This window comes from Cajanus cajan, chromosome 8, assembly GCF_000230855.2.
Source record: "Cajanus cajan strain Asha chromosome 8, NIPB_CcT2T_4, whole genome shotgun sequence".
Lineage (NCBI taxonomy): Eukaryota > Viridiplantae > Streptophyta > Magnoliopsida > Fabales > Fabaceae > Cajanus > Cajanus cajan.
In genome coordinates this window covers 8510293-8537590 of record NC_138524.1, presented here as the reverse complement: position 1 = coordinate 8537590, position 27298 = coordinate 8510293, and the positions used below count along the sequence as shown (strand labels likewise).

At 28.9% G+C, this 27298-nt stretch overlaps 1 protein-coding gene across 1 annotated transcript; it reads left to right on the top strand.

Moving 5' to 3' along the window:
• The first annotated feature begins 2191 nt into the window (after positions 1–2191).
• On the top strand, positions 2192–8608 carry LOC109790068 (electron transporter, putative (Protein of unknown function, DUF547)). The gene is made up of 10 exons (XM_020349165.3): positions 2192–2690; positions 3239–3289; positions 4277–4393; positions 4846–5295; positions 5887–6326; positions 6463–6562; positions 6686–6745; positions 7143–7232; positions 7317–7436; positions 8085–8608. Exons 1-10 carry the CDS (start codon positions 2310–2312, stop codon positions 8391–8393), a joined length of 2118 nt encoding a protein of 705 aa, XP_020204754.2. The 5' UTR covers positions 2192–2309; the 3' UTR covers positions 8394–8608.
• The last annotated feature ends 18690 nt before the right edge of the window (positions 8609–27298 follow it).

Genomic DNA, 27298 nt, shown 5'->3' with positions numbered 1-27298 from the left:
AAACATTAATTAGGTAAAGCAAACAATATAATTTGACTAAATTAATAAGCAAACATCACTTATCTACACAACTTATTTTTTTTAATAAAAACAAACCAAATTTACCAATAAAATAAAAATATATAAAAACTTTAAAATATTTAATTATGAAAATAAAAAAAAATCTCAAGCTCTCAACAATAATAACCCACCCCCCAAATCCGGTCCCGTGCATCATTACAGCGTCTTGACTAAGCTTAGCTTATTTTTAAAGTAAAGAAAAATAGAGTAAATTAGTCTTCATAAAGCAGTCAAAAAGAGTATTTGTATCCTACTCATAAGCACTAACATTAATTCAGTTGGTGCATCAAAATCTTCCATAGTTTCTCCAAAAACGTGTCAACGTATAAAGACAGCCATATTACAATAATGATAATTAACCCAGTTTCATTTTAACCTTTATTTAATTTGGAAAGAAAAAAAAAAAATAGAGCCTGCAGGACAGTCACAGATGATAGGCCAAGGTTTATGAAATCATCACATACTCGGTGATTAATTTCAGTTTTATTTTTTAACGACAATCAAACGATAGAAATAAATGAAGTATATAATTGTCAAAAGAAATTATAGTCTTATAGATGTATTTATCACTTTTTTGAAGGAATGTATTTATCTCTTGATTATTGATTGCAGTTAGATTCTTTTTACTGCTTTTAATTACCTTATATAAAAAATGTGAAAAACAGTTAACCCTCTCTAAACTTAACAGATAAATAAAAAATAAATATTACCAGCATAGCCAGGTCTGCTATAGCATGACGAAACAAAATAGAACATAGCATGGTCCAGATGTGAGGGATTAAACAGTGTGTGACACGAGAGCATGGGCACCAATCTCTCATGAGTGGATTATTTTTTCCCCTTCATTCCCTAAAAGCAGCTATTTTTCTATAGGTGAATGGGAGTGAATGAAATCTCTGTATATATATCAACAAACCTAACCAAAAAACTGGATCCAATTGCCTCTCTAATTTGGAAAACTCTACGCTACCCTGTTTTATTTTTATTTTAATTTACTATTTTTAATAATTTATTTTTATAAAAAAATTTATATTTTAAATTATTTTTATATTTTTTAAATTTTATCTTAATATAGCATCTATTATAATTAAATAATTTAATATTAATATTTTGTTAATACATTTTAATTTTTTTAGTGTTAATTTTTTTAATTTATTGTATAAATTAGTTTTTCAATTATATTATTTATTATTTTTTTTCTTATTTTAATATTTTTATAATATTATTATATTTTTTGTTTTTAATTTTTTAATTCTGTCACATATAAATAAAATTTGTTATGAAAATTAACCTTTTGATTATTTTTTTTAAATTAGTCTTTTTGATTGATTCATCTTCTACAAATTTTTGATCTAAAATTTATGTTATTTTAAATTTATTTTTTAAAATTTATTTATTTACATAATTTGAGGTACCAAAACCCTTCAATTATCATAGGTACCATAGCAATTTCCCTCTAATTTTACTTCTTATCGGTTGATATATGAAACAACATAGGAGCAACACAATAATGATGTGTCTTAATATATGTAATCGGTACATTTATCATTAGATTTATGTATTTAAAAGGACATTTATGATTAAATAAATTTTGTGTACATTATACCATCTAAATTTTGCTACTTTATTTTGTACATTATAACATCTAAATTTTCAAAATTTACAAATTTTTTTATCTTATTAATTAATTATTTGATATTACTAATTGATCGATCGTTAATATAAAATGATTATTAATATGATATATTGACCATAATTTATATATTATGTTGTTATCAATATATTACATTTGTAGTTAATTAATTATGTTAGATGATCACCTAATAAGAAGATTAAATTTGTAAATTTTTTAATATGACAAAATATGTAAATTTAAAAGTTTAGTTATAAAACTCGTAAAACCATAAAATATAATAATTAAGAAAGAAAGAAATAGTAGAAAGAAAACTATCCTTGCAATTGTGGTGGGGAATATATATCACCATAATTTGTCACTTGTTAATTAGTGTATGAGTACAAACTACAAAAGGAACCTTTACATCAACCAACCAACCAAACGAGAATTATATAAATTATAAAGTAGAAACTGAGGAGGCTACCTTTAATTGAAGTCATGTAATTAGAAAGGAACTTAGTATGGGAATGCACCAATAGCAGGTCATCACCGGTAGCTAACTCTCAAAAATCAAACCAGAATTGCAAGCTACGCCAAGAAACCAAACATCACCCTCTCTTTTTTTTCTCTGTGCATGATGTCCCACTCCCACCAGCATCCACAACCACAACAAAGACGGTTATTATCTCACTGCCTGAACCAACTTCATGAACACCCTGCTGAAAGCTCCCTCTCATCTTCTCAATCACACTACAAAACCAAAATCCCCTTGTGTCTTATTCACTCAGAAACTCCAACTCCAACATCAACCCCTAGAACCTCTTTCTTTAGCCCCAAGATTGTGTCATCACCCCCTCACCAACACTACTACTATTTCCATGAACCTGACACCCCCTCATTCCCTTTTTGTTTTAATGTCTCTTCTAGGCGTTGGAGTCCCTTCAAGCTTGGCTGCACCTCCATGGACCCTCATGTAGAATTCTCATCATCACTTCACTCTCCCTCTGAGATCATTGTAAGTCTGTTACATGGTTCTAATAGTTATGGTTGCGGTTGTAGTGTAATCCGTTGTGTAATGTGGTTTGCAAACCGCAATTTAAAACCATATGTTAATTATCTTCATTACCATCATCGATCATACATGGTTTTAACTCTTCTGATAATTAATCTTTATTAATGTATAGTTGTAAGAAAATTGTTCCATATGCATAGGCATGCATTGCTAATATTGTTGTTTTCCTATATGTAAATGTCATCTATTATATATATTATATATAAGACAATTAATCCAATCAGTACATGCATGGCATATAGTATTTAGAATGAAGACATATATGTGGATTATTCGTTTTTGTTTGTCTTTTTTCTTAATTCTTCTTGTTTTGGTTGGTGAGTGAAGGGGGGTCGTTTTTCTAGTTTTATTATTACATGCTTCGTTTGTCTTCTTTGATAAAGCAATGCAGTTGTTTATATTCAGTTCCTCCCCCGTTCAGGATTTCAGATAACAAGAAATGTGTGCACTTTGCTAAAACGCTTTTTCTCCTTCTTTTTCTTTGCTTGCAGAGGAAAAAGAAAATTACCGGGCGGCAAAAGAGAGAGGAGCTTGAAAGAGAGGTAAGCATATGTATTTATACGTACTAAACAATTTAGATGGCAAATTCTAATCACCATGTTGAATGAATGTACTCTCCCTTCACACACACACTCACGAACGATGAGAAGCTAGCTCTTAAGTTACTTAATTTCTCTGGAAAAAAACCTATTAGAGTTTAACTCTACCTTATAAATCATAAATTCTAAGTTCAAAAACTGTCCATACTTATATGTAATTGTTGCATGCTCATTTTTCTAAGTTATGATTCATTTCAAAGATCTTGACATGAATTTTTTCTTTATTTGATAAGCAAAAAGTAATATATAACTATATTGTTATGTATTAAAAGTCTCACATTTAATAATATGATCAAAATAGAATATATGTAAGTAAAAAATAATTCTCAATTTACAAGTGATTTTATAGGCTCAAGTCTATGTTTTTATTAATTATGATTTGCACAAGAAATAGCAAATTCTTGATCTACCTATTGGGACTAGTTATCTTGATGCATGCTATTTAACGTCACCCATAACCAAAATTATGAACTACATTATTCTTTTGATCATCGTAGAGCATGGTTCTCTATAGATTTTAGGCATACCATTTCTAAGATGATTCTCCGCAACTGCAACCAATACTTTTATTAGTCAATCAAGATGGGAGTGAAAAAGTATCGCTCTCGATCCTTTTGAAAAAGCTATTGGGTGTTCATGATTATGTCAAAGTATAGCAATTCTTTCGTACAAACTTTGGAACTATAGGTTTCCTATTTTCGCCAATGGAGAGGACGGGCAGTGAATGAGAACCATACCCCTCATCAAAGGCACAGCCTCAAATGGGAAAATTTGTGCATATTCATATAGTTTAGATATTCAACCTTTTTGACAATTTAAGTGCATATATTTAATGAGGAAAATTTTGGGAAATACATGTTCTGTTCACGGATATACGTGACATTTTCCACTCATTGAGAAAATTACATAATTTTTTAATTTGATAAACAGGTCGCTATGCTTCAAAGGTTGTTGGACCAAGAAGAAAAGGTTCATGAGATTTTGGAGATGGTTCATAATAGACCAAATGGGTCATCGATATCAATTCCCAATTTTCTTCCACCTAAGGTAATATAATCCCTAACTCGATCGATCGCAATTTGCTATTTTTATTCTAGAGTGCTAGACCTCTTTATTCAAATTAATATCATGTGGTAAGTCCTATGGGTTTATCCGTTTGCTTTGGAAGTATCGAGCTATGGATATGGGCTTAATATATAGAACAATAAGTCAAATGCACCACACATGCATGATGTATGTGGGTGGCCTCTCAATTATAAAAGTCTATAAAGTTAAAATGTTTTAATTTATCTCAATTAAATACTGTGCTGCAGCACATTTAGTTTGTACAAAAGTTTAGATTTTGAAATGAGGTGATATATATAAAGTGGGAAAGTAATAAAAATTCATAACTTTTTCTCTTTGTATATATCTTCTTACTTCAAATTCATAACTTAGATGGGAAATTTTTAACAAAGTTGGCACAAACATGGTTTAACATTAACTATGCAATTGTTCAGATGAGAGAACTCTTAGCTGAGCTAGTTATGGTTGAGGGTGAGATAGCACGACTTGAATGCCAAATAAGCCAACTCCAAGCTGGTTTGAAACATGAACAAGAAGTTACTAAGGAATCAAAGCCTAAAACGTGGAATCAAGGGAATTTGAGCAATTCCAACAATCATTTATCAACTTCACCGGTTCCAAATCCTAGTCCTATTCGGAGAAGTGTTCAAGAAAGGATGGCATTTGAAACCAAGGCCTTGCATTTCATAAGCAAAGCTATAAAGGGCGATTATAATCTCAATGACTTCAGCCTTAATGACAAAACGGGATTTTTCAAAACTTCTGTCGAACAGAAAGAAACTAAGTTCCAAGAAGATGTGAAATTTCAAGAAAGACTTCCAAGAAAAAATGGCATAGTAAAGCCTCCCTCACCTATGCGTGACCCCCGCCATCCATCACCCAAGGTATGTATGACCATTTTCACATTCATGTTTTTAGCTTCATTTTCCTCAATTAAAATTTGTTTTTGGACATATGCTTAGTATGAAGAAACTATTATATGGTTATTGGTTCATGACTAGTATGTGTCTATGGTTATGATAAATCTCCATGTGTTATGTAATTTAATTAATAAATAAGACTCAACTATTAAGTTACATATCACATATTAGTTGAAATCATGAACACGGTTATTCAAAACTATATGATAGTTTTTTTCCTAGTATGAAACCGTTGTAAAGAGAGAGAAAAAATTTTATGCTCCTTATGGAGACTTTCAAAATAAGATTAATTGGAGAGCTAAAGAGTTATTAGTCCAAATAAAATTAGACTTGATCCAGTTAAATAAGATCTCATATTTAAGTTTTGTAGATAGAGAAAATGTAATTAATCAGGTTCTTTAGTAAAGATTAGAAATGAACAATACCAATAATATTTAACACCAATGGCATGGTTATCTAAGTCAATCAAATTTAAAAAGACTCGACGTAACTTGGAATGGATATTGTTGCCAACAGTGTGAACCTGCTAATTTGCAATTTCTTTACTATTTTCAGCTGAGAGAACGCAATCCAGAGATGTACTTGGATCTCCCAACTAGATCGCTACTGGATCCACTTCTGTCAGAAGAGAATGACCTGAAGTGGCAACCCAACAAGCTATCTGAGAGTATCATGAAGTGTTTGAATTTCATCTATGTAAGACTACTCAGAACATCAAGAGCAATGGAATTGGAGAAATCAGGGCCCGTTTCTAGGTCTGTGCACTCCTCTTTAAGCTCAAGAAGCTTCAGGGTGGACACTGGATCAAACCCAAAACCAAGCCTCCTGTTGCAAAAAGAATCAAGGCAGCAAGACCCTTATGGTATCTTTAACACAGAAGAGTCCATTCCAAGGGACATTGGTCCTTATAAGAACTTGGTTATATTCACCTCTAGCTCTATGGATCCCAAGTTCATCTCGAGTCCGTCCTCTATACCATTACTGAGGAAGTTAAGGTACGGCATGGATGATGTGTACATTTATGAGAAGAACGAAAATATTGACAACTATGCAAGTTCAACTAGACAATGAAGTGGTACAAGGGAAAGTCTACAAAATTCAGAGTAACATTTTGTTTCTTGTGGTCTGCAGGATCTTGATGAGCAATCTTCAAACAGTTGACTTGAAAAGCCTTACAAACCAACAGAAGTTAGCTTTCTGGATCAACGTGTACAATGCTTGTATCATGCATGTATAGTAGAAATTTCCCTTTTCCTTTTTAAGTTTTCTTTAATTATCTTTGTTGTAACATAAGATTATGACCAATCTGATGACTGAGATTTTAGCACAATGATTAATGTGTTGTTTGTTTCAGGGATTTATCCAGTATGGAGTGCCATCCACCCCAGAAAAATTACTTGCGTTGATGAACAAGGTAGGCTAAAAATCTTGATATATTTGTTACTTATCTTGTTTGTTGTGTCTTGGTCTCTGTCCTGATCTTGATAGTATAAAGATTTTAAGGCTTAACTGCAGTTTTCGCCATTGACAAGCTTTCGAATTTTGTTGTCAAATTTTTAAAATTGTACATTTTATTACTTAATTTTAAAATTTTCACACATTTTTCATTCTATAAGTTATTGTTTGATGTAATATATAAAAGATGTAAATAATCGATTGAGTGACAAAATATGTAATTTTAAAAATTAAGTATTAAAATTGTAATATAAGTCACAAAAGTGCAATTATGCAAATTTTAAACATATCTTTTAACTAAATATTTTCTAGGATAAACCAGACGACACTTTAATATTCAATTTGCTTCTGTGCAGGCCACCCTCAATGTAGGAGGCAACACAATAAATGCTCAAGCAATAGAGCATTTCATATTGAGGAAACGAGATATTTCTAACATGAAAGAGGTAAACAATAAACATAGTCTGTTGGTTTCTTCTTGTTCTTTTAAATACAGAAACAATTATTATATCTCCAAAACTATGTTTTAGGTACAGCGAAAGGGTGAATGGGAGGAGAAAGAATCGGTTGTCCGTGAACTTTATGGACTTGAGTTTATAGATCCTAATGTCACATTTGCTCTCTGTTGTGGAACACGTTCTTCTCCAGCTGTAAGTCCTTGACCTCAAGATCACATCTATGTGCTTCTTCCCTCATAATAACTACCAATAACACTATCTATTATTATTATTAATTTAATTTCTATAAACTCAGTTAAATTGTCCACAATAATAGAGAATATATATACATCAAGAAAGTTTGATACCTTTTGATGTATATCCGAGTTCCTGAAACATGTTAAACTAAAATAAGATAGTCAAAACCTCGTTTAGGATCTCTACTTTCAAAAGGGTATATAGGATAAACCATTTTTTTTTTTAGATAATGATAAAACATATCTCTGGTGTATAGAAAGGAAGGTATTAAAGAGAATGTGTGGCTGACTGATAAAACAAAAAGAGTAATAATAAATGCACACTCATTTTGGGATGTACAATTGGAAAGAAGTGATAGAGATAATATAAAAGAGAAATAAAATGATGAATGTTAAAAATTTCATATTAACCAGTAATATGACATAATGGTCTATTCTCACCTCTCAAGTCAAGTTTGTGAGATTGAATTAGATACATAACTATATTTTTTTAAGATGATATTAGAGCCTATAATTACTTGACCATCAGGCATCAGCTATGTTTTTTGCAAACTGAAAATTATGCTTTCAATTAAAGGGACTGATATATATGCACTTCGTGCAGGTAAGGATATACACAGCAGATGGTGTTACATCTGAGTTAGAAAAATCAAAACTAGACTATCTTCAGGCCTCAATTCTTGCGACTAGCACCAAAAGGATAGCGTTTCCAGAGCTCCTCCTCAGAAACATGCTTGATTTTGCAGCAGACACAGACTCACTGGTGGAGTGGGTATGCAACCAGTTACCTACTTCTGGGACTCTAAGAAAATCAATGGTGGATTGTTTTAAAGGCCACAATAATGTCAAGGCTTCTACCATTATTGAAAAGATTCCCTATGACTATGAATTCCAGTATTTGTTGACAATATAAATGTATATTTCTCTTTGTTGTTTTTAATCAATCCCCTATAACACTTCGAGTGTACAAAATATAGAAGGATTAATTCTTGAACCATGACAATATCCCTTTCCTCTCCATTTATTTGGTAACTTTGGAGAGCCACCACAAACACAATCATGTAAATTTCATTCTTATCTTTCAATTAATAAGTTGGAGGTGTAAAGATCACCTTCTTATAGTCAGCATATTACCAAATATTGTAATTAAATTGAAAATGTAACTAAATTGAAAAATCATGATAAATCATGTCAATTTGTCATGTAAATTTTCATTACTTATTAATTATGTTATCAAAATTGGATCAAACCGATCGATTTGACCAATCAAATTAGGAATCGATCAATTTATTGATCATAAAAATCACAAAATTAGATTATAAAAGAACTAGTCAAGAATGGGATGAATTGACTCAAAATCAATAAATAAAAAAATAAAAATAAAACTAGTTAAGAATCAGTTCAAAAAACAGGATTGAACGGATCCTTTCAAAAAAAATATTTTCTAAAATTATTTAAAATATTTTATGATAAGTAAATAAAGTATGTTATTTATTATTTTTAATAATTTTCTTATAAACATATAATTTAATCATTTGTATTAATTTATAATTTTTTATATCATGATATTTTATATCTTATATATATTAATTTGAGATTTGTTTACTCTAAATACAAAATTAATATATATTATTATATTTTATTAAAATTTAAATTTAAATATTATATTTAGACTTTTCCATATACCTTAAAAAATAATATATAAAATAATATTTTATTTTAACTTTATTATTATATAACTATGATATTATATTTATGTAATATTATTTATATATTATTTAAATATTATTATTTTATTAATATAGGTTTGACCAAAATTAAATCATTAAAATTTGAATTAGTGTCTTGATCGACTGTAAAAATCGATCTAATTTTAAAAATTGTTTATTAACCTACTTTTTTATGTTGAGAAATATATTCTTTATTAAGTGTTACTTTTGGACAATTTTGCAGAGGTCCATATTTTTAATTTAAATATTATAATTATAATTCAACTAGATGTGAAGTTATGCAATTGGAGCAGCGAAATGTATTACCTTGATTTACCCAACCAGGAAAATGCTATCAATGTATTCTTTGTAATATACATTTTCATATTTCATTTTTAATTTATCAAATATCTAGCAAATTCATCAGCAATACTTTTGAGCCCAACAAATAATAGATGACATGACAACCCATGAAACGCACAGAAAGAGTAGTTGATAAATTGATAATCTATCAAACCCTATATTTGGGCCTGAACCCACCACCGATATTAACGGCCGTGGATAAGGCCCATTATTTCCTTCATTTGGGTCTGGGCTAGAAGTTTGGGCTATTATTGATGCATTGTGCCGTTTAGACGAGGATTGACTCATGATATATACACCTCTTTTTTTTTACAAGTACACTTTCTTCTTTTAAAAAAAATTATAAAATATTATAATTTTTTTTAAAATTTTTAATTTTACACTTTCAACTTTTAATTTGCTATTTTCTTCTTCTTATTCACACACTTTTTTTTTCTCTTTCAATTTTCACATGCTACCAAAATAGGTGGGGTGAAAGAAAAATAAGGGAGTGCATATAAAAATTGAAAAAAGGAGGAAAGATATGTGAAAAAAAGTACTAAATTAAATGTTGTGGATGTAAAATTAAAAAATTTAAAACAAAAAATTAAAAATATTTTAAAATTTTAATTATTTTTTTAAAAAGGAGGTGTATATATCATGAACCATGAGGATTTCTTAACAAACCCTCTGCCCCGCGTTTTTATTGTAAATTTTAAGTTTTATATATTTTTGAAATTTAATTTCTGAAGTATTGAATGCTATCAATTTTTCAGAAATTAAATTTTAGAACTATGTAAAAATTTCAAATTTTATCTTTCAAAAATCATTTTTACTTGATAAACTTATTATTTATATTATTATTATTGGCTAAACAATTATACATTTAAAGTTATTAGATAAATAAAATAAAAGAGTCATATACTACTTAATTAAAAATAGAGTCATATATATATATATATATATATATATATATATATATATAATAGTACAAATACAAGTCAAATACTGAAATAAAATTCAAATGCCCGATAAAAAAAATTGTAAAACGGAAGGCTTAGTTTCCACACTATTTAACAAGGTTCATGATATCTATACACCTCCTTTTTTTAAAAAAATAATTAAATTTTTAAAATATTTTTAATTTTTTTTATTTTTTTTATTTTACACCCACAACATTTTATTTAGTAAATTTTTACACATCTTTCCTCTTTTTTCTTTTTTCTTTTTTTCAATTTTTACATGTACTCCCTTACCTTTCCTTCACCCCACCTATTTTAGTAGCATGTGAAAATTGAAAGAGAAAAAAAAGTGTGTGAATAAAAAAGAAAGTAGCAAATTAAAAGTTAAAGGTGTAAAATTAAAAAAATAAAATAAAAATGACAATATTTTATAGTTTTTTAAAAAATAAAGGAGGTGCACTTATAAAAAGGCTCATGATATATACACCTCCTTTATTTTTTAAGTACACCTCCTTTTTTTTTTTAAATTATAAAATATTGTAGTTTTTTTAAATTTTCTAATTTTACATCTTCAATTTTCAATTTGCTACTTTCTTCTTCTTTTTCATACACTTTTTTTTTCTCTTTTAGTTTTCACATGCTACCAAAATAGGTGGGGTGAAGGAAAGATAAGGGAGTGCATGTAAAAATTGAAGAAAAAAAAAAGAAAAATGTGTGAAAAAAGTACTAAATTAAATATTGTAGATATAAAATTAAAAATTAAAAATTAAAAATATTTTAAAATTTTAATTTTTTTTTTCAAAAAAGAGGTGTACTTATAAAAAAAAAAAGAGGAAGTATATATATCATGAACCATTTAACAATGTTGTTTTCATACTCCTTAATGGGCCCATTAGGGTGCATAGTAGCCCGGTGTAGCCAACTAGGACTAACTCTTTTCAACCTAATATAATAACAACAAAATATGAAAGTTTCTTCAGGGAAAAAAAATATAGCAATCACCTAATTAAGCATAATGCTAAATATATTAAGATTTGCATTAGTTTGTTTCTTCAAACATAGTAGCAATCTAAACTGAAGAAATTTGATAACCCATTAATCAAATGCTAACTACATCCACAAATAAATTGAAATTTAATCCTCCATGATCCGAAAACACTTAATGATATCGTTTTCTTTTTGAACAAATTAAATATCGTTTTAGTGTCATCCTAATGAGAGCAACAGGGAAACATATCGTTGTCCTTAATTGGAGATGACCATATAGTGAAAGATGAGTGCCTCACGTAGGGTACCAAGTGTCTCTCCCACCACGTCATTGCTAGCCATTGCGTGTTAATCTTATGCCCACTTCATTGGTTGAAAAAGCATTAGGAATCTCAGTAATTGTATAGGAAGTATATCATAGACAAGACTTATACATAGTACGTACTTGTGTATTTGTCACTTCAATAACTCATGCATGCATGTATTAAAGGTCATATTAAAGCATGTACATAGTACTTAATGAGACTATCCCATGTATAAAAAAAAGTATATATTGTAACCAAACTCTAACTTTGGTGACTCTATTTATTTTATTTATCATTTATGGTTAACACAAAAAAAAAATTATCTCAAGAAAATATTAATTAAATTTGAAAATTTTAATTAAATTAGAAAATATATAAGAAAAATAATGACGATGCTACTAATAATATATTAATTTTATCATCATTCACTATTTATTTTTATCAAAATCTCTATCTTAATTTATTATTTAGGATTTAATGTTTAAAATTGACTTAATTTAAAAAAATTGGGATAATATATATAAAATCTCAATCTCTTAAGTTATAACAACACTTAAGGTAGAAGGAGGATTTAAGAATAGTTAAAATAGGTTTTCTACATTAGTTATATAACCATTGTAGATACATTTGATGAAAACAAAATTGATATTTAACTGATACTAATTTTAATATATTGATGTTAAAATATATTATAAAAAATAATTTTACAATGGTCATCAGTTATTTTCCTTCTTCTCTCTTTTTTCTTATGTAAAATTTTTCCGCTAAGAATGGAAATATGTCAGACCTTAAACATAGACCCGTGGTTCAATTTTTTAAAGTCAAATCTAGTCTAACCTGTTTAATAGAAATGTTAAGTTTAGACTTTTAAAAAAGTCTCTCTCTCTCTCTCTCTCTCTCTCTCTCTCTCTATATATATATATATATATATATATATATATATATATAAAGGTCAAGATTAGACTTATAAAAAAAAGTCTATTAGTTTTGATAGATCAGTCTATTTATTTATTATATATTAATATATATATATATATATATATATTATTAAAAATATGAATAAACAAATAAATTTATAAAACAAAAATAAATTATCAATATTTAAGATATTTTTTATACAATTATTTTTTTTATTATGCGGTTTATAAGTTTATGAACTGTGTATAAATGTACATCAATATATATGGCTATGCATGAATTGCCCCTTCAACAAAAAATAATTTAATTTTTCTCTTATATTTTTTTAAAATTTAAAATATTAATAATATTGAGTAAACTATATTTTAAAAATAATTTTGTTGATTTTTAAAAATTAAGTTTATTAGTCTAATTAACATTAATGATTTGAATAGGCTAATAGGTCAGGTCAAACTTTAAAAAAATCAAACCAAACTTATAAAAAAAAAGTGTGATAGATAATAGGTTAGTCTTAGGCTTTAATTTTGTAAAACAGACGCAACCTATATATTCAAAGTCTGGTTTGACACCCTGCCTATTCTCATCCCTACTCCCACCACATCACTTTCCTTCTCTTCACCCCACCTCCTCGCTCCCCAATGTGAGTGTGCCACCCAACCTCCTTACACTTATCGTCGTCCAGATCTAAAATCTATCGCACATATCTTTCTTGCATCTCTTTGTCCATGTCCATGTACATTCATATTTGAAATCATTTGCATATATCTCCCTTCTTCACATCTCCTCATGTGCATCCTAGTTCATATATGAAATCATAACTCTCTGCGGTTGGACATTTTAACTAAGAGATCTCTTACAATACATGTGAGTAGTTTAAGTGGCTTGGTCCTACTGAGCTAACTTAACAACGCGATCTTTTTGGATTGGTTAAATCAACAACAAATTTGAATATCAATCCACAACACAACATGATTTCTCATATTTCATCAGATAGATTAGAAAAGTCCAATATCTTTGTCAATAATAGGACAACTTAGATGTGGATCTATCACGACATTAGTATACATCAACTAAGCCTATATAAAATTCATCCACCGACTGCCTTCCATATACTGCACACCTTTTCAGTAATCAATTAATTGTTTTAACCCTAGACTTCATACTTCACTCAATTGGTTCCTATACTCAAGAAAGGTTTTCCAACGATTGACTCTCAAAGCGCCACAACACATATCTACACAATGGGATATTTCAACTTTAAAAACAACTTTTCTCCTATAGTCATAAGTTCACAATGCAATTCAACATCATGCATCATGCATATCAATACTACACATATATTGCTTCCCATGCATCAACAGCACAACTCACAACAATATATGTAACACATACATTCAACATACTCACACTCGACGTGATCAACCCACTCCCGACGTCAACACCTGGCGCCACTTCCTCATGCCTAACCCAACGTTGTTAAGGCCGAAAGTCATTGCCTTACCCACATCCAATGTTACACAAACCACGTTTGGTGTCATCAAGGCAAAGAGTCACTACCTTACCCACGTCTAACACTACACAACTTGCATTTGGCAGCGTCATCAAGGCAAAGAGCCTTTAACTTGTGGATGCTTGACTCTACTCATCCTATGTCTAGTGTCATCAAGCTAGAGAGCTCTCAACTATCACGTTAGGCGCCTCTTGACCCACGCCTAGTGTAATCAAGTCAAGGAGCTCCAAATTGACTCATGCTCAATGCTACTCAATTTGTGCCTGACTCTAGTGAGATAGAAAGCCTCTGAATTGCATCACATCCAACTCCATGTAGTTGCACCCAACGTGAAGGTGATTTCTACACTTGGTAGAATCACAATTTTGCTCAATCAATTGCGTTTCTCCATCAAATCCAACATGATACCTTCATTTCAATACATTTATAGCATATGCAACTTAGGTTCATCATAATATACCACATCCAATCACATAGGACTCCAAAATCAACATTCCACTCTCAAAGCATCATATCAACCAAAAACTAAAACATCAAGGTTTTCCAATTCTCAATTCAACAACACAATTACAATTTGATGGTTTGAAACACATGCAGCACAGCAAGATCCAAATTTAAGCTTCTCTTACATCGATTCTTCAAGAAAAGAGGAAGAAAAACGAGAACATGACTCCTTGGGTTTCTGTTGTATGACAACTCCAACTACGATTCTCAACACTCCAAGCTTTGAATCACTATTCAACTCCTACAACTTGAGCTTTAAGAAAGATTATAACAATTTGTGATCAAAGAGAAGAATGATTTCTCTTTGGCTCTAGAGCCTATTTCTCCAGTTTTTCTCTATAATTCTTAAGGAAGTGAACTTACGAAATTCAAGTCTTAAGAAAATCTTATATATCTTTCTTTGAACTTGATCAGCTTTAATCTTGACTCAAAACAACTCTCTAACAAATAAACTTACAAGGATTCCTTAATCCTTAAAATTTTGAAGCAATAAAATAACATATCAATAATCATTTAGTTAAATAAAATAATTAAATAAACAACAAACTACAACATAATATTACAATTTACGAATATGTCATGTCAGGAATTAAAAGGAAATTTTATATGTAAATTCATGATGTTGAGCTTGGAACTTTGGATAATTATATCGATGTTTTTATATGAATGAGAAGTATGCAAGATAATGAGTATGTATGAATGTAAAATGGTCCTCTTTGGACAAAGAATAATAATAACCTTTTTTTTTGTTCGTTCTTGAAGTATCCACCGCCGATAGCAATGACTAATCTCCTCGCTACATTAGAGGTACTTCAAAAGGTGGAATAGTTGACCCCAAGATTTAACTCGACTACATACATAAGGCAGGATTCGAACCCCTAACCTTACTTAAGCGTAGATCAAATCCCAAAGGATCATAAAAGATAAGACAATATTTTTTTTAGAAAGGGAAGAATACTTGTCTCGTTTGAATTCCCATGAAGTAATATATGACACTTTTTTTTATATGGAAGGGTAGTAAACCTTCGAATCCCCAAAAGATGTATAGCGACATTTATTATCTATTAATTAGGAGTATTTATTCATTGTTTCTTTCTCCCATATATTGTACAACATGAGGATTACGTTTTATTTTTCTTTAATGTGCATTTGGTAGAGAGAGAAAAAAAAAAGTGAGAAATAGAGTTGAAAGAAATAAAAAATGAATAAAAATATGTAAAAAGTATAATAAAAGTTTAGTTGTTTGATTTAAGAGAAATAGATAAAAAATTTGTGAAAAATAAAGCATATATAAGATAGAATAGATAAATAAATAAGAGAGTGGAGCTTCCTACCTTTTAATTTCTCACCCTCTTATCTTTTTTAACCAAACAACTCTACTTATTTTTACTCTCAAATTTCTACTGTCCTCACCTTATTTCTTATCTATTTCTCCTTAATCAAACAACACATTAAAGTTTTAAATTGTCATTTTATTTCCTCTTCGATAAAACTAATTAACATGAATTTTTGTTTTTGAGATTATACATTTCCACATAATGTCTCTATGTATGTACAAAAGTAATCGCTTGCCACGGTGTTACAAACAACACCTTCTGATACACTTCACACTTCCTAGTTGCTACTCTTCTATAAACAAACGTCCAAATTTCTAACCGTTTATTATATTTATATTTATTGTTAATTTTTTTCTAATGTACTAAATTAGAATACATTTATGAAAAATTATTTTAAATTTAATTATTTTATTCTAACTTAGTAGGTTTTTTTTTTTAAATCCAAATTCAATTTTTTATTGAATTTTTAATATGTAGACCTTTTGTTTTTATTTTAATCGAATTGATAATCTATACCATTTTATTAAATGAATCAAAGATGAATTATTTTTAATGAAATTTTAATAAATATAAATGAATTGTTTTTGATACATCTCTGAATCAAAATTTATTTATACAACTATTTGCCGCTCCATCAAAAGATCATACATAGATAAGTGCTTTTTTCAAGTGAAAAAGCCATAGTCACTCGCACAAAACCTTTTTTTCTAGTAAAAGAGGTAAAAAAATTTCTTGGTTAGGGGAAAGATCAAAAAGTATACATAACGGAAAGCGTTCATGCACCGATCGATATCATTTTTTGAAACCATCCATGAATTGATTGAGAATAAAGTAGTGATTAAGCACGAAAGAGGGACCAAGGCATTTAGGAGAAACACAACGCATGCTGTGATGCTGGCGTTTGATCAACATGCCTATGTTACATAATTCTCTTTGGTTATTAGGTTCGTGATTATGATTCGCAACCCTTTGTAATCGATCTTAATTATTATTATGTGAATTGAAGTGTGACTGTACCTTACAAGTTGAAAAACAGAACATGTTCCATCTCAGAGAGACGTACCCCACTTCTTTATATGCTTTCATGTCATTAAGCAAATGAATGGTCAATGTGACTGATAAATCATCCAATGTACCTATTTGTGAAATTTCATCTCTATATTCTCGCAACTATGTGCATATATTTTGTGTAGACCGTATTCGCTAGCTAGCTGTACATCAGAATCTCATCCCTTTCTCTTTTTTTTTTTCTTCTTGACTACACATGTGCATGAATATACTTCGATTTCTCACTTTTCTCTTACAAAAGTAGTAAAACGTTATAATCACAATTAATCGCTAATGAAACATTCATCCACTTTTTCAAACTTAATGCTCATTGGTCATTCCACTCCACTCACACGTATATATGTTGAGTTAGAAGAAAAAATATTAGAAGAGAACGCAAAGCCCCTTTTTTTAAGAAAAAAATTAGTGTGATTTTCATATTAAAATATGCTTCTTTTGGTCATAAATCAAACAAAGCGTAAAAGGACTATTCTTCTATCAATATATACCACATTAACTTGGTAAATGGTAGTGTGATGATTAATTTCTATTAAAAAAATCTGATTTTTTATTTTATTTTTTCATTTAGGAGATTGAAAGTGAAGTGAATAGTATAGTTTTATTGGTAAAAAGTTAAGAAATGGTTAGTGAAATAAAAAAGAGAAGGTGCATGTGTTAGATTTGGGTTGGGGTTGGCGAAAATGCATGTAAGGAGAGAGTGTGGCATTTTGCAAAAAGTACGAGTGTAGAGTGTTGAGTGTTGAGTGTTGAGTGTTGAGTGTTGAGTGTTGGTGAAAGGACATGGCATCACGTCGAGAGTAAAGGCAAGGTGGCAAAAGAGAGAGAGAGAGAGAGAATAAAAGAAAAGAAAAGAAAAGAAAGAGTGATGGTGACATGCACTGAGCACACGCAGGCAGGGCCTGAAACTGGAATGGATTTATGAGGCTACAGCCACAGCTTTTTTTATTTTGTGGTCTTACACTGCTCCACCCTGCCGCAACTATAGGGTTTCTGTTCTGACGTGATACCATGACCTCACTCCATTCCACTTTTATATATACTCTACAATTTTTTCTTATATTTCCTTCCCACTAATTAAATAAATAAATACAAATTACTTTTTTAATTCAAAATAAATAATAAAGTGATATATATAATACACAAATGGTAATTGAGTTTGCTAAGTCGACATACAAATGTTACGACCATGGGCATCAAAGTGTGAAACATATGGAAATTGAGATCATAGCGTCGTCACAAAATGTTTGCTGACACTATTCATAATTAAAAATAAATAATAAACAAGTTTCATGCGAATTATGTTAACAACGTCATCGATATCCATTTTTATAAAAATGTGTATCACCGTTAAATTCTTTACAAAATACAAAGTGTAATGTTATATGATCCATAAAAATTAGATCATGAGAAGTAAAATAAATATAAAGTGTGTTTGGATAAGCCGCGGCTATACTACTAAAAGTCTAAAACCATGTAAAAGTGTGGCTTTTCTCAGAGTAATTATGAGTTGTTTCACAGTCACCGAAAATTAACACGAACTTCATTCACAACTTTTGCACCAAATACTCTAACTTGATTTGGTACATGAAATAGCAAAGAAATAAGTTAGAGAAGGAAGAAATAACAAACAAAAAAAAATCACATATGTTTGATATCATAGATTTGTCAGCATAGAAATTATAAAAAAAATGAAAATCTCAAACTATTTTATTTGATCTATAAATCGGCATGAAAATAAATAATGCACGTTTAAAGCTATTCGTATTCGAATTAAACATATTTACATTCAAATCATACTTACATTCAAATCTATTTGTTTGTATTTAACAAGATCAATCTTGTAAATTGAGACTAAATCAAAATAAGACAATAATGAATTAACTTGATTTGATAATTCAAACATTACGTGTATTTAAATTATAAAGTAAATTATATAATTATAATTACAATACATTTTATATTATATTTTTTAAGATAAATAGTAGTAATATGAATATAATATTATGTTTAAAAATATAATTTATTATATTAATAAATTATATTATTAATATATAATTATTTAAAATATATTTATCTAATTTAGTAAACCAAAATTGAACAAAATTTTCTTTTCCAACGAGACCGGTCGGGTGAACACGTGGCGTGATAAACACCCTATTCTGAATGCACCGAAATTATATTATTTGTACACTATTATTTTTTAACCAATTCATATTATCTTTACTTTTTTATGGCTTAAATAAATTTTTACTCTTTTAGATTTAAGGTAATTTTTTTCTTTTCTCAAATTTAAAATTAATTTATTTAATTCCTGTAATTATAAAAAAATATATATTTTTAATCTTTATACTTAAATTCTATTAAAGAATTTATCAAATATTATTGTATAAAATATGTTCATCGATATTTGTGTTAGTGAAAATATCATATTAAACTTAGTATATTTTAGCTAATACTGCATAATTGTATTAATTTGTCACTTTTAAATATAATATTTTTTAACTTAGATATGAATCTATCACGATATTAGCTTAAATAACTAAGTTCCTTTTAGATTTAGTCTATTGACTACCCTCTAAATATTATATTTTTCTAATACTCAATTAGAGATTTTAGTCACCAACCTCATACTTTATTCCAATTTGGTCGCTTTATACACGTGTTTTTGACCTTATCTATATACGAATTAACATTGGTCGCTTTATAATCAATATAACTCGACTTAACTCCTATATTGTGATCGCTTATATAGCCGGTATGCTTCGACCTGGCTCACATACCCCATCAATTGAGGTCCTAAAGAAGACTCAATTATCTATTTCAAGAGTCAACTACTTAAGAAGGATTTTCAACCACTTGGTTCCTAAAAGACAACGCTAATATCTACACAATGAGATATCCAATTTTCGAAAATATTCTATCCTCTAATCCTAAGTCGATTAACACAACACATTCCAATGCCTAAATGCCTAAAGTACTCTTAACATCATCACCTAGAAAATTTGACACTTAATCATTTATATACATTATCCCATATCAATGTATTTAGAATCAACAATATACAACCATTAATAAATCAATCTTCAATATACAACATCAAATAGATTTAACTAACCTAAACATGTTCACTATTTTTCTCAACCAATCAACGCATTCTCATAAGTTTAGGGTTTAGGGTTTAACTAACCCACCCTTAGTGTCATTTGTCTTGCACCTGATGTCATTGAAACAAGGAGTTCTCTATCTTATCCACATCCAACGCCATTCAACCTACACTCGGTGTGAAAGCGATTAAAGAACCCCTAGGACAACTATGCTTGACATGGCTAAACCCACACTCGACCCCATTTTGGGTATGGACATTTCTCTCTCTTCATGCCCAATGTCACTTTATTAGCATTTGACATCAATAAGGTAAATAACTCTGTCTTGGTTACGCTGAGCATCACACAACTTGAGGCTTAAACATGCATTTCACTCAAAATTCATCAACATACCCACAAATTTACGTGAAATCCAACAACACACAACATCAACAATTAACAAAGATTTAGTTCAAACTTTCCATACCTATAAATCGAATTGAAACGATGTAAGAGAAAGCAGACAATTGCCTCAAGCTATTTCACACCACCACCACCAATGAATTCCATTCTCATCCCCTGAAGCTTAGAATCATCAACCAACTAATCGACTAAGATCTTCTACTCATTTGTGAAAGCTTGAAAGAAGAATAAGTTGAGAAAATAATTGTTCCTCTTACTACTATATATTTGAGATTTCTTAATAAATGAATTTATGAAACTCAAATTTTAAAATAAACCTTATATATCTTTCCCTTATGATCAAATTGGACATTTGCCTAAAGAAATCTCATATATAACTAAAAACTCATAAAAAAAAATTTAGTTTCAGAGTTTTTCAACATAAAAACAACAATTATTATAACAACATATTTTAATAAAATCAACAATTACTAAAATATATAACATTATTGGTGATCTAAAGGACTAAAACAAATTTTTTAATAATTATAAGAAATAAAAAACAACAATTTAAAATTAATTTGAGAGATAAAAATAAATTAACCCTAAATTTAAGAGACCAAAAACATATGAAATTTTTTTTTTTATTATAAAAAACAGAGAAGTCAAAACATTATGTACATTTACGTATTTAAGGAAAAGAGATGGAGTTTAGCTTTAGCATAGTATACGAGGCGAGGCAACTGAAGCTTACGTCACTCTGGATTATACCCTTACCCTGTCTGTCTGTCACAGTGAGAGTTTTTTGTTTTTGGGGTCGAACTTTGCATCCTGCACCTGCACCTGCACCTGCCGCAGATCTTTTGCTTAACGGCAGTGATCATATCTCCATTTACCGATAAATTGAAAAGCCGGTCACACAATTCTTATTCTTATTCTTATTCTTCTCCGTTGCGTTGAGCTTACCGCAATCATTACTCAAATTCATAAGTATATATACTTAGTCACCATTATGTCACCTGTGGCTGTATTTCTATGCTTCAATCATCATATCACTCACTTATTACTCTTATTAACACCTTGGGATTTGTAACTCACACTGCAACTTCATAATTTTTCATTTTCATTTTCTTAGCCTAATTTTAAATCCCTTCTCCAAAACAATATATAATTTATTATTTTAGTAGGAAAATTTATTTGTATATTTAAAGTCGCCTCCTAAACAATCCACTTATTTCACAAATGACTTTTTTCTTTTTCATAAAATTAATTAAAAGTGATAAAAACAATATTTCTCACACACTATAAATTATCGTTTTCATGTTTATTGTATCTTTATATTACTTCTGATAATATTTTATATTGTTAACAAAACAAAATATAAATAAAAACAAATATCAATATTATTTTACCATTCCATTAAATATCTGTTAAAATCTTATTTTTATTTTTTAATTCATTTTTGACCTTTAAACTTTTATATTTCGATGATTTAATCTCTTTAAGGTTATGATATTTTTAATTTTAAGATACAATTTTAAATAAATTTTTAGCTGATTTAAGACATTAAATTTATTTAAATAAAAATTATGAAATTTAATTGACTTTTAAATTTAAAATAGCAATAAACATAATGAAATTCGTATAAAAAAAATATTTCACGAATAATTAAAAAATAATGAGACTATATTTTTAAATTTTTTTAGATTTTTTTAACTAGTTTTATATAATTTTTATCATATTTATGATAATTTTTTAAACTTATATTTAATAATGTTTATATAAATAATTTTAATGAGATAAGTTTCAAATTTTGAATCACATCTCAACATTTAAAATGATTATTAATTAAAAATTTAAATTAACCTAACTTTATAAAATAAAATATAAAAAAACATTTTAAAGATAAATCTTAAAATATAAGACAAAAAATTATAAGTATAATTTAACTTTAAATATTTTTAAAAAATAACTCAATCATTTATGATAATCTTATTTAAATAAAATATGCTTTCAAACATTAATGTTATGTTTAATTGCGGGAAAAAGTGAAATAAAAGAAAGAAAATAGAAAAAGAAGTGAAAATTGGGATAATTCTATTAGTCGTTTAGATGAAAAAATAAAATGTTTACTTGTATAAAATAAGTGAAAAAGAAAGAAAATATTAAAATAATAAAATACCCTTAATAAAAATATATAGCTAAAATATTATAATATTTATAATACACAAAATCTCTTTTCTTTCTTTTTATTTTTCCTACCAATTTCAAAAAAAAACTATGCCCTATTTACTTATATTTTTGACATTGCCTAAATAATTGAAAATAGAGTGACATTTTTAATTAAAAAATAAAATAAAAATACGAGTAAAAAAATCCTAATATTTTTTTTTTGTTAAATATTATTTTAACACAAATAATTAAAAATTATATTTTATAATGTTTCATTTTTTTTTTGTTACATTTGAAATAATTTTAAACTTATATTTACAAATGTAACATTGTACTTAGGTAGGTGGTTGTGAGAGTTTAATACAAGTTGCAACACTTGGGAAATTAAAGGAGGGATTGATATCTTATTTTAGCTGTGAGTTCAACATACACATATGACATGAAAACGATTAGGGTTGATTCGGTAGGGTAAACTTGCTTAGATTTCCCTAGTATATTAAGAAATATTTGTAGGTAAATGTATAACGACGCATCAGCAGTTAAATATGCATATGATGTAGTGTGAGTTATGGTTATTGTTCTTATGCACCAAAAGATTACGTTGTTGTGTGATATGATAATGGTGTATGTTTGTTTGCTTAGATGTTTAGCTTTCAAAGGTGATAATTGTTGTTGGATGTGAATCTTGTGATGTGTTTGCTTGATTTGCATGATGAAGTTAAGTATATATGTTTTATTCCTATACTTACTTTGATTTTAAAATATAACTTATCCTTATGAGTTTTTCTTGTGATTAAATTTGCGATGATTATGATTGACATAGGAGTAGGGTATGATTAATTGGAGTTGAGATGTGAGAGTTCCTGCTGGGCCATATATTTTTGATAGAGTAGTCTTTGACTACTTTTGATAGTTTGTATAAACATCACTTAGGATTTTTGTCTTATCTACTTATCGAATTACTATACATATACTTGTGTAGTTCCTTTAGATGTATTTATATTCATATACATGCTATAGTGCACATTTCCTGATAATGTGAGTATATAATTCTAAGTAAATAGTTGTATTTTCGTTACTAGAAGTAGTTGATACGTAAGCGTGATGATTATGACAAGTTGTTATAACAAACATAAATGTAAAAAATACTTAATATATATACTCACTTTTATTTATTTTATTTTCAATAATTTTTCTTCATTTTTTTTATTTTTATTTTTAATAACATCACTTACAATATCTATTATTTTTCTTTCTATTTTTCATTATCTCTCATTTATCTCAATTTATATAAAAAAAATGAATTATATTTATGATTACTGCAAAAATATCTTGTTCCGGCCAAAGGGTGGACTAGAGTTTTTTCCTAGGTTAAGCCTTAGAGCCAGAGCATTCAAAAGTGTAATCTGTCGTCTTAACTTTAGGGTTTTAGGTTTTATACTTTTTTGTTCATGGGCCACTTGGGCCTTGTGAGCGCGAGGATTTCCATAACGGTTTTCCTTGAGAATATTTGATTATCAAATATAGGCTTTTCATCCTTGATTCTCGAACTAGTTGACCCACTCGGACTTTGGCCGACCGTACCCTGGTCGAGCTCATCATGGCCGATCTCATCATGGCCGAGCACACCCTGGCCGATCTCACCATGGTCGAGGACAGCCTGGCCAATCTCACCATGGCCGAGCACAGCCTGGCCGATCTCACCATGGTCGAGCACAGCCAGACCGATCTCACCATGACCGAGCACACCCTGGCCGAGCTCGCCCAAGCCGAGCTCGTCCAGGGGGTGGGTGAGATCGCGATCTGACTGATCTTACCCATGTGAGAGGTTAGATCGCCTGCCGACCGAGAAGACCCATATTTAAGATTCATCGGATCGAAACCTGTAAAGGGTATCAGATCGAGATTCGACTGGGACGGTACACTTACCTTCTAGTCCTAAGCCTATAAGGCGCAAGGACTAAACTGTCTCTGAGATCAAGTCCATATCAGATTCTGACCGAACTCTCCCAAGATGTGGGGCGAGATCGGAATCCTACCGATCTTACGGTACATATCTTAACAAATATAATTGAGATTTGGTGTCATTAAGTGCTACTCTCTGTATTTCAATAATCAAAGCAATTTTAATATTTTAAAAATATCTCAAAATGAACTACATTCTTATTTTTTTTATGTAATATTTTATATACATTTTAATTTATTATTTTTTAATAAAATTTTCAATTAGTATACCTGAAAGTAATATATTAATTAAAATGTGATTATTTTAATAAAATTATATTAAAAATGATGTATTTATTGTTATTATTTTTATGTGTGACAAGTTTAACTTGTTATTGTAAGACAGATGGAGTAATATTAAATTTATTAATGTGAAAATTTGTTCCTTTTTCTAAAAAGAAAAGTTGGTATTTTGGGGTTGAAGTGTGAGGGAGTAAGAAAGAGCCCACGGTGACAGAAACAAAAGACACTGCCCGTACATGAGATGTGAGACGAGACAACGTTTGTTTGTTTACGGAAAATGAATGGCCAGGATGTGGTAGAATAGTTCTAAGTTCCCACTTTTCTGAGTTAAATTCCTTAGCACCATTTATCAAAAAATTCCTTAGCACCAATTTTTTTTTTAAAAGTTCTGAGTTAAATACTGTTACTGTACCGATGATGATTAACAAGCAGTCTGTTTTACTCTGCTCCTGTGTATCGTCTATGTACCTGTAATTATCTTACAGGTGTTTTTCATTTTAAAACAAATTTTAAAATAAATTAGTTCAACTTTTTTTTTTTTGAAAAAACCACTAAATTAAATTTGAACTAACAAAGAAAAGAGTTTAAATAATTTATACGAAGTTGTAAATTCAAATTTTATTATGAATCACCCTCATGATAAAAATTATTCTATTATTAAATAACTTTAATTTAACCGTATTTAATTCTGAATGAGTTGGTTTAAGGGCTGCGCCTGAGATGAGTACAGTAAAAGGCTACAAATCTTGAAGAAGTTGACTGTTAGAATAGCTTGGAAGGCTAGTCTCGCAATAATACACGCCTACATGAAAGATTTATTTTATTTTTTATTTTTTTTACAAGAGAAAGAATTTTAGTTGAAGCTAAAAACATATAAGGAACACCATTATTTGTTTTTTTTTCTATCGTTATAATTACTTTTTTTTTTCTTTTCGAAAACATCTTTAATTTTAAAAATCAAAGATAAGAGTCTATTAGTTTTCTACTTAAAAAATACAAAATAAAGTAAAAGTGATATATTATAAATTATTATATTATAAAAAATTATATAACAAGATAAACTTGAACCATATGTGTTTTAAAAAATAGTTTTAGCAAAATGAATATTTTTGGAATAGAAATTTACTACATAAGTTACAATATTTTACTTCTACCCCAAAAAGTACTTTTGCACCCAAATAAAATGCAAAATGCCAAAACTTTTACCAAATAAAATGCATGATTTTCAACCTCATGTCGCAAATCCGTAGCACCAAGTTTTTATCCAATGCGTACGAATTATTTATATTTTGATTTTGATTTTAATTTCGTAAATATAAAGTACATATAAAATCATCAAGATTGAATAATGATAATTATATATATATATATATATATTAAAAAGGTTTATTAAATAAGTTCTATAACATTTCATATATCACATTTAATAAATATAACATTTAATGATAATGTTCAGGTCTTTTTTATATGCATGTATAACAACCCTTAATATATGATTAGATTAATTTATTTCCACAAATGATCATTCATTTTCCTAACAACTTTTGAAAAAATAGAATAATACTTGAAAAAGATGTTGTTTTTTCCTCCAAAATTATAATGTATTTGAATATTTGGATTGACTTTCTTATTTTGGAGTATGCATGCGTATTCCAAAATGTTTGCCCCACGTTAGATAAAAGGCTAATTTTTGGCGTTTATTAAGATTTTAGTTTTCATAAAGTTTTTGAATTACACATACGTTGCTAAAGTGTGGGTTTTGAAGAGCTTGGGACAAGGCTCTCCATTTCACTACACAGGTTTGAATATCTGTTAATCGATCCTTTTCAGGACTTTAGCTAAATGTTGATTCAACTTCTCTCTCCTTTTTAGGATTTTATTATTGCATAACTTACTTTAAACCCAAAAAGTGAGGTTAAAGTTTTGGACAATAATTACAAACTATTATTACATGATTGAGACCGATATTTTATTTCCTAGATACATACATGTTTCATATGTTGGTGCCCCAAATTTTTTAAGAGACGAGTGAAGGAGACAGTGACAGAATCGGAAATACGAAGAAATAAAAAGGGCAAAAGGAAGAAGCTGTGGAAAGAAAAGAAGAGGGAGAAAAAGGGACCACAAATGTTGGAGTTACACCCCACTCACGAGTCACGAGAGCAGCGTCACATATCACAATTTTTTCTCAGAAGTTTCAAAGCTTAAAAAGTAAATATAAATTATAAATTATAGATTATAAATAATAATTAAAATAGGCGACTTTATGTTA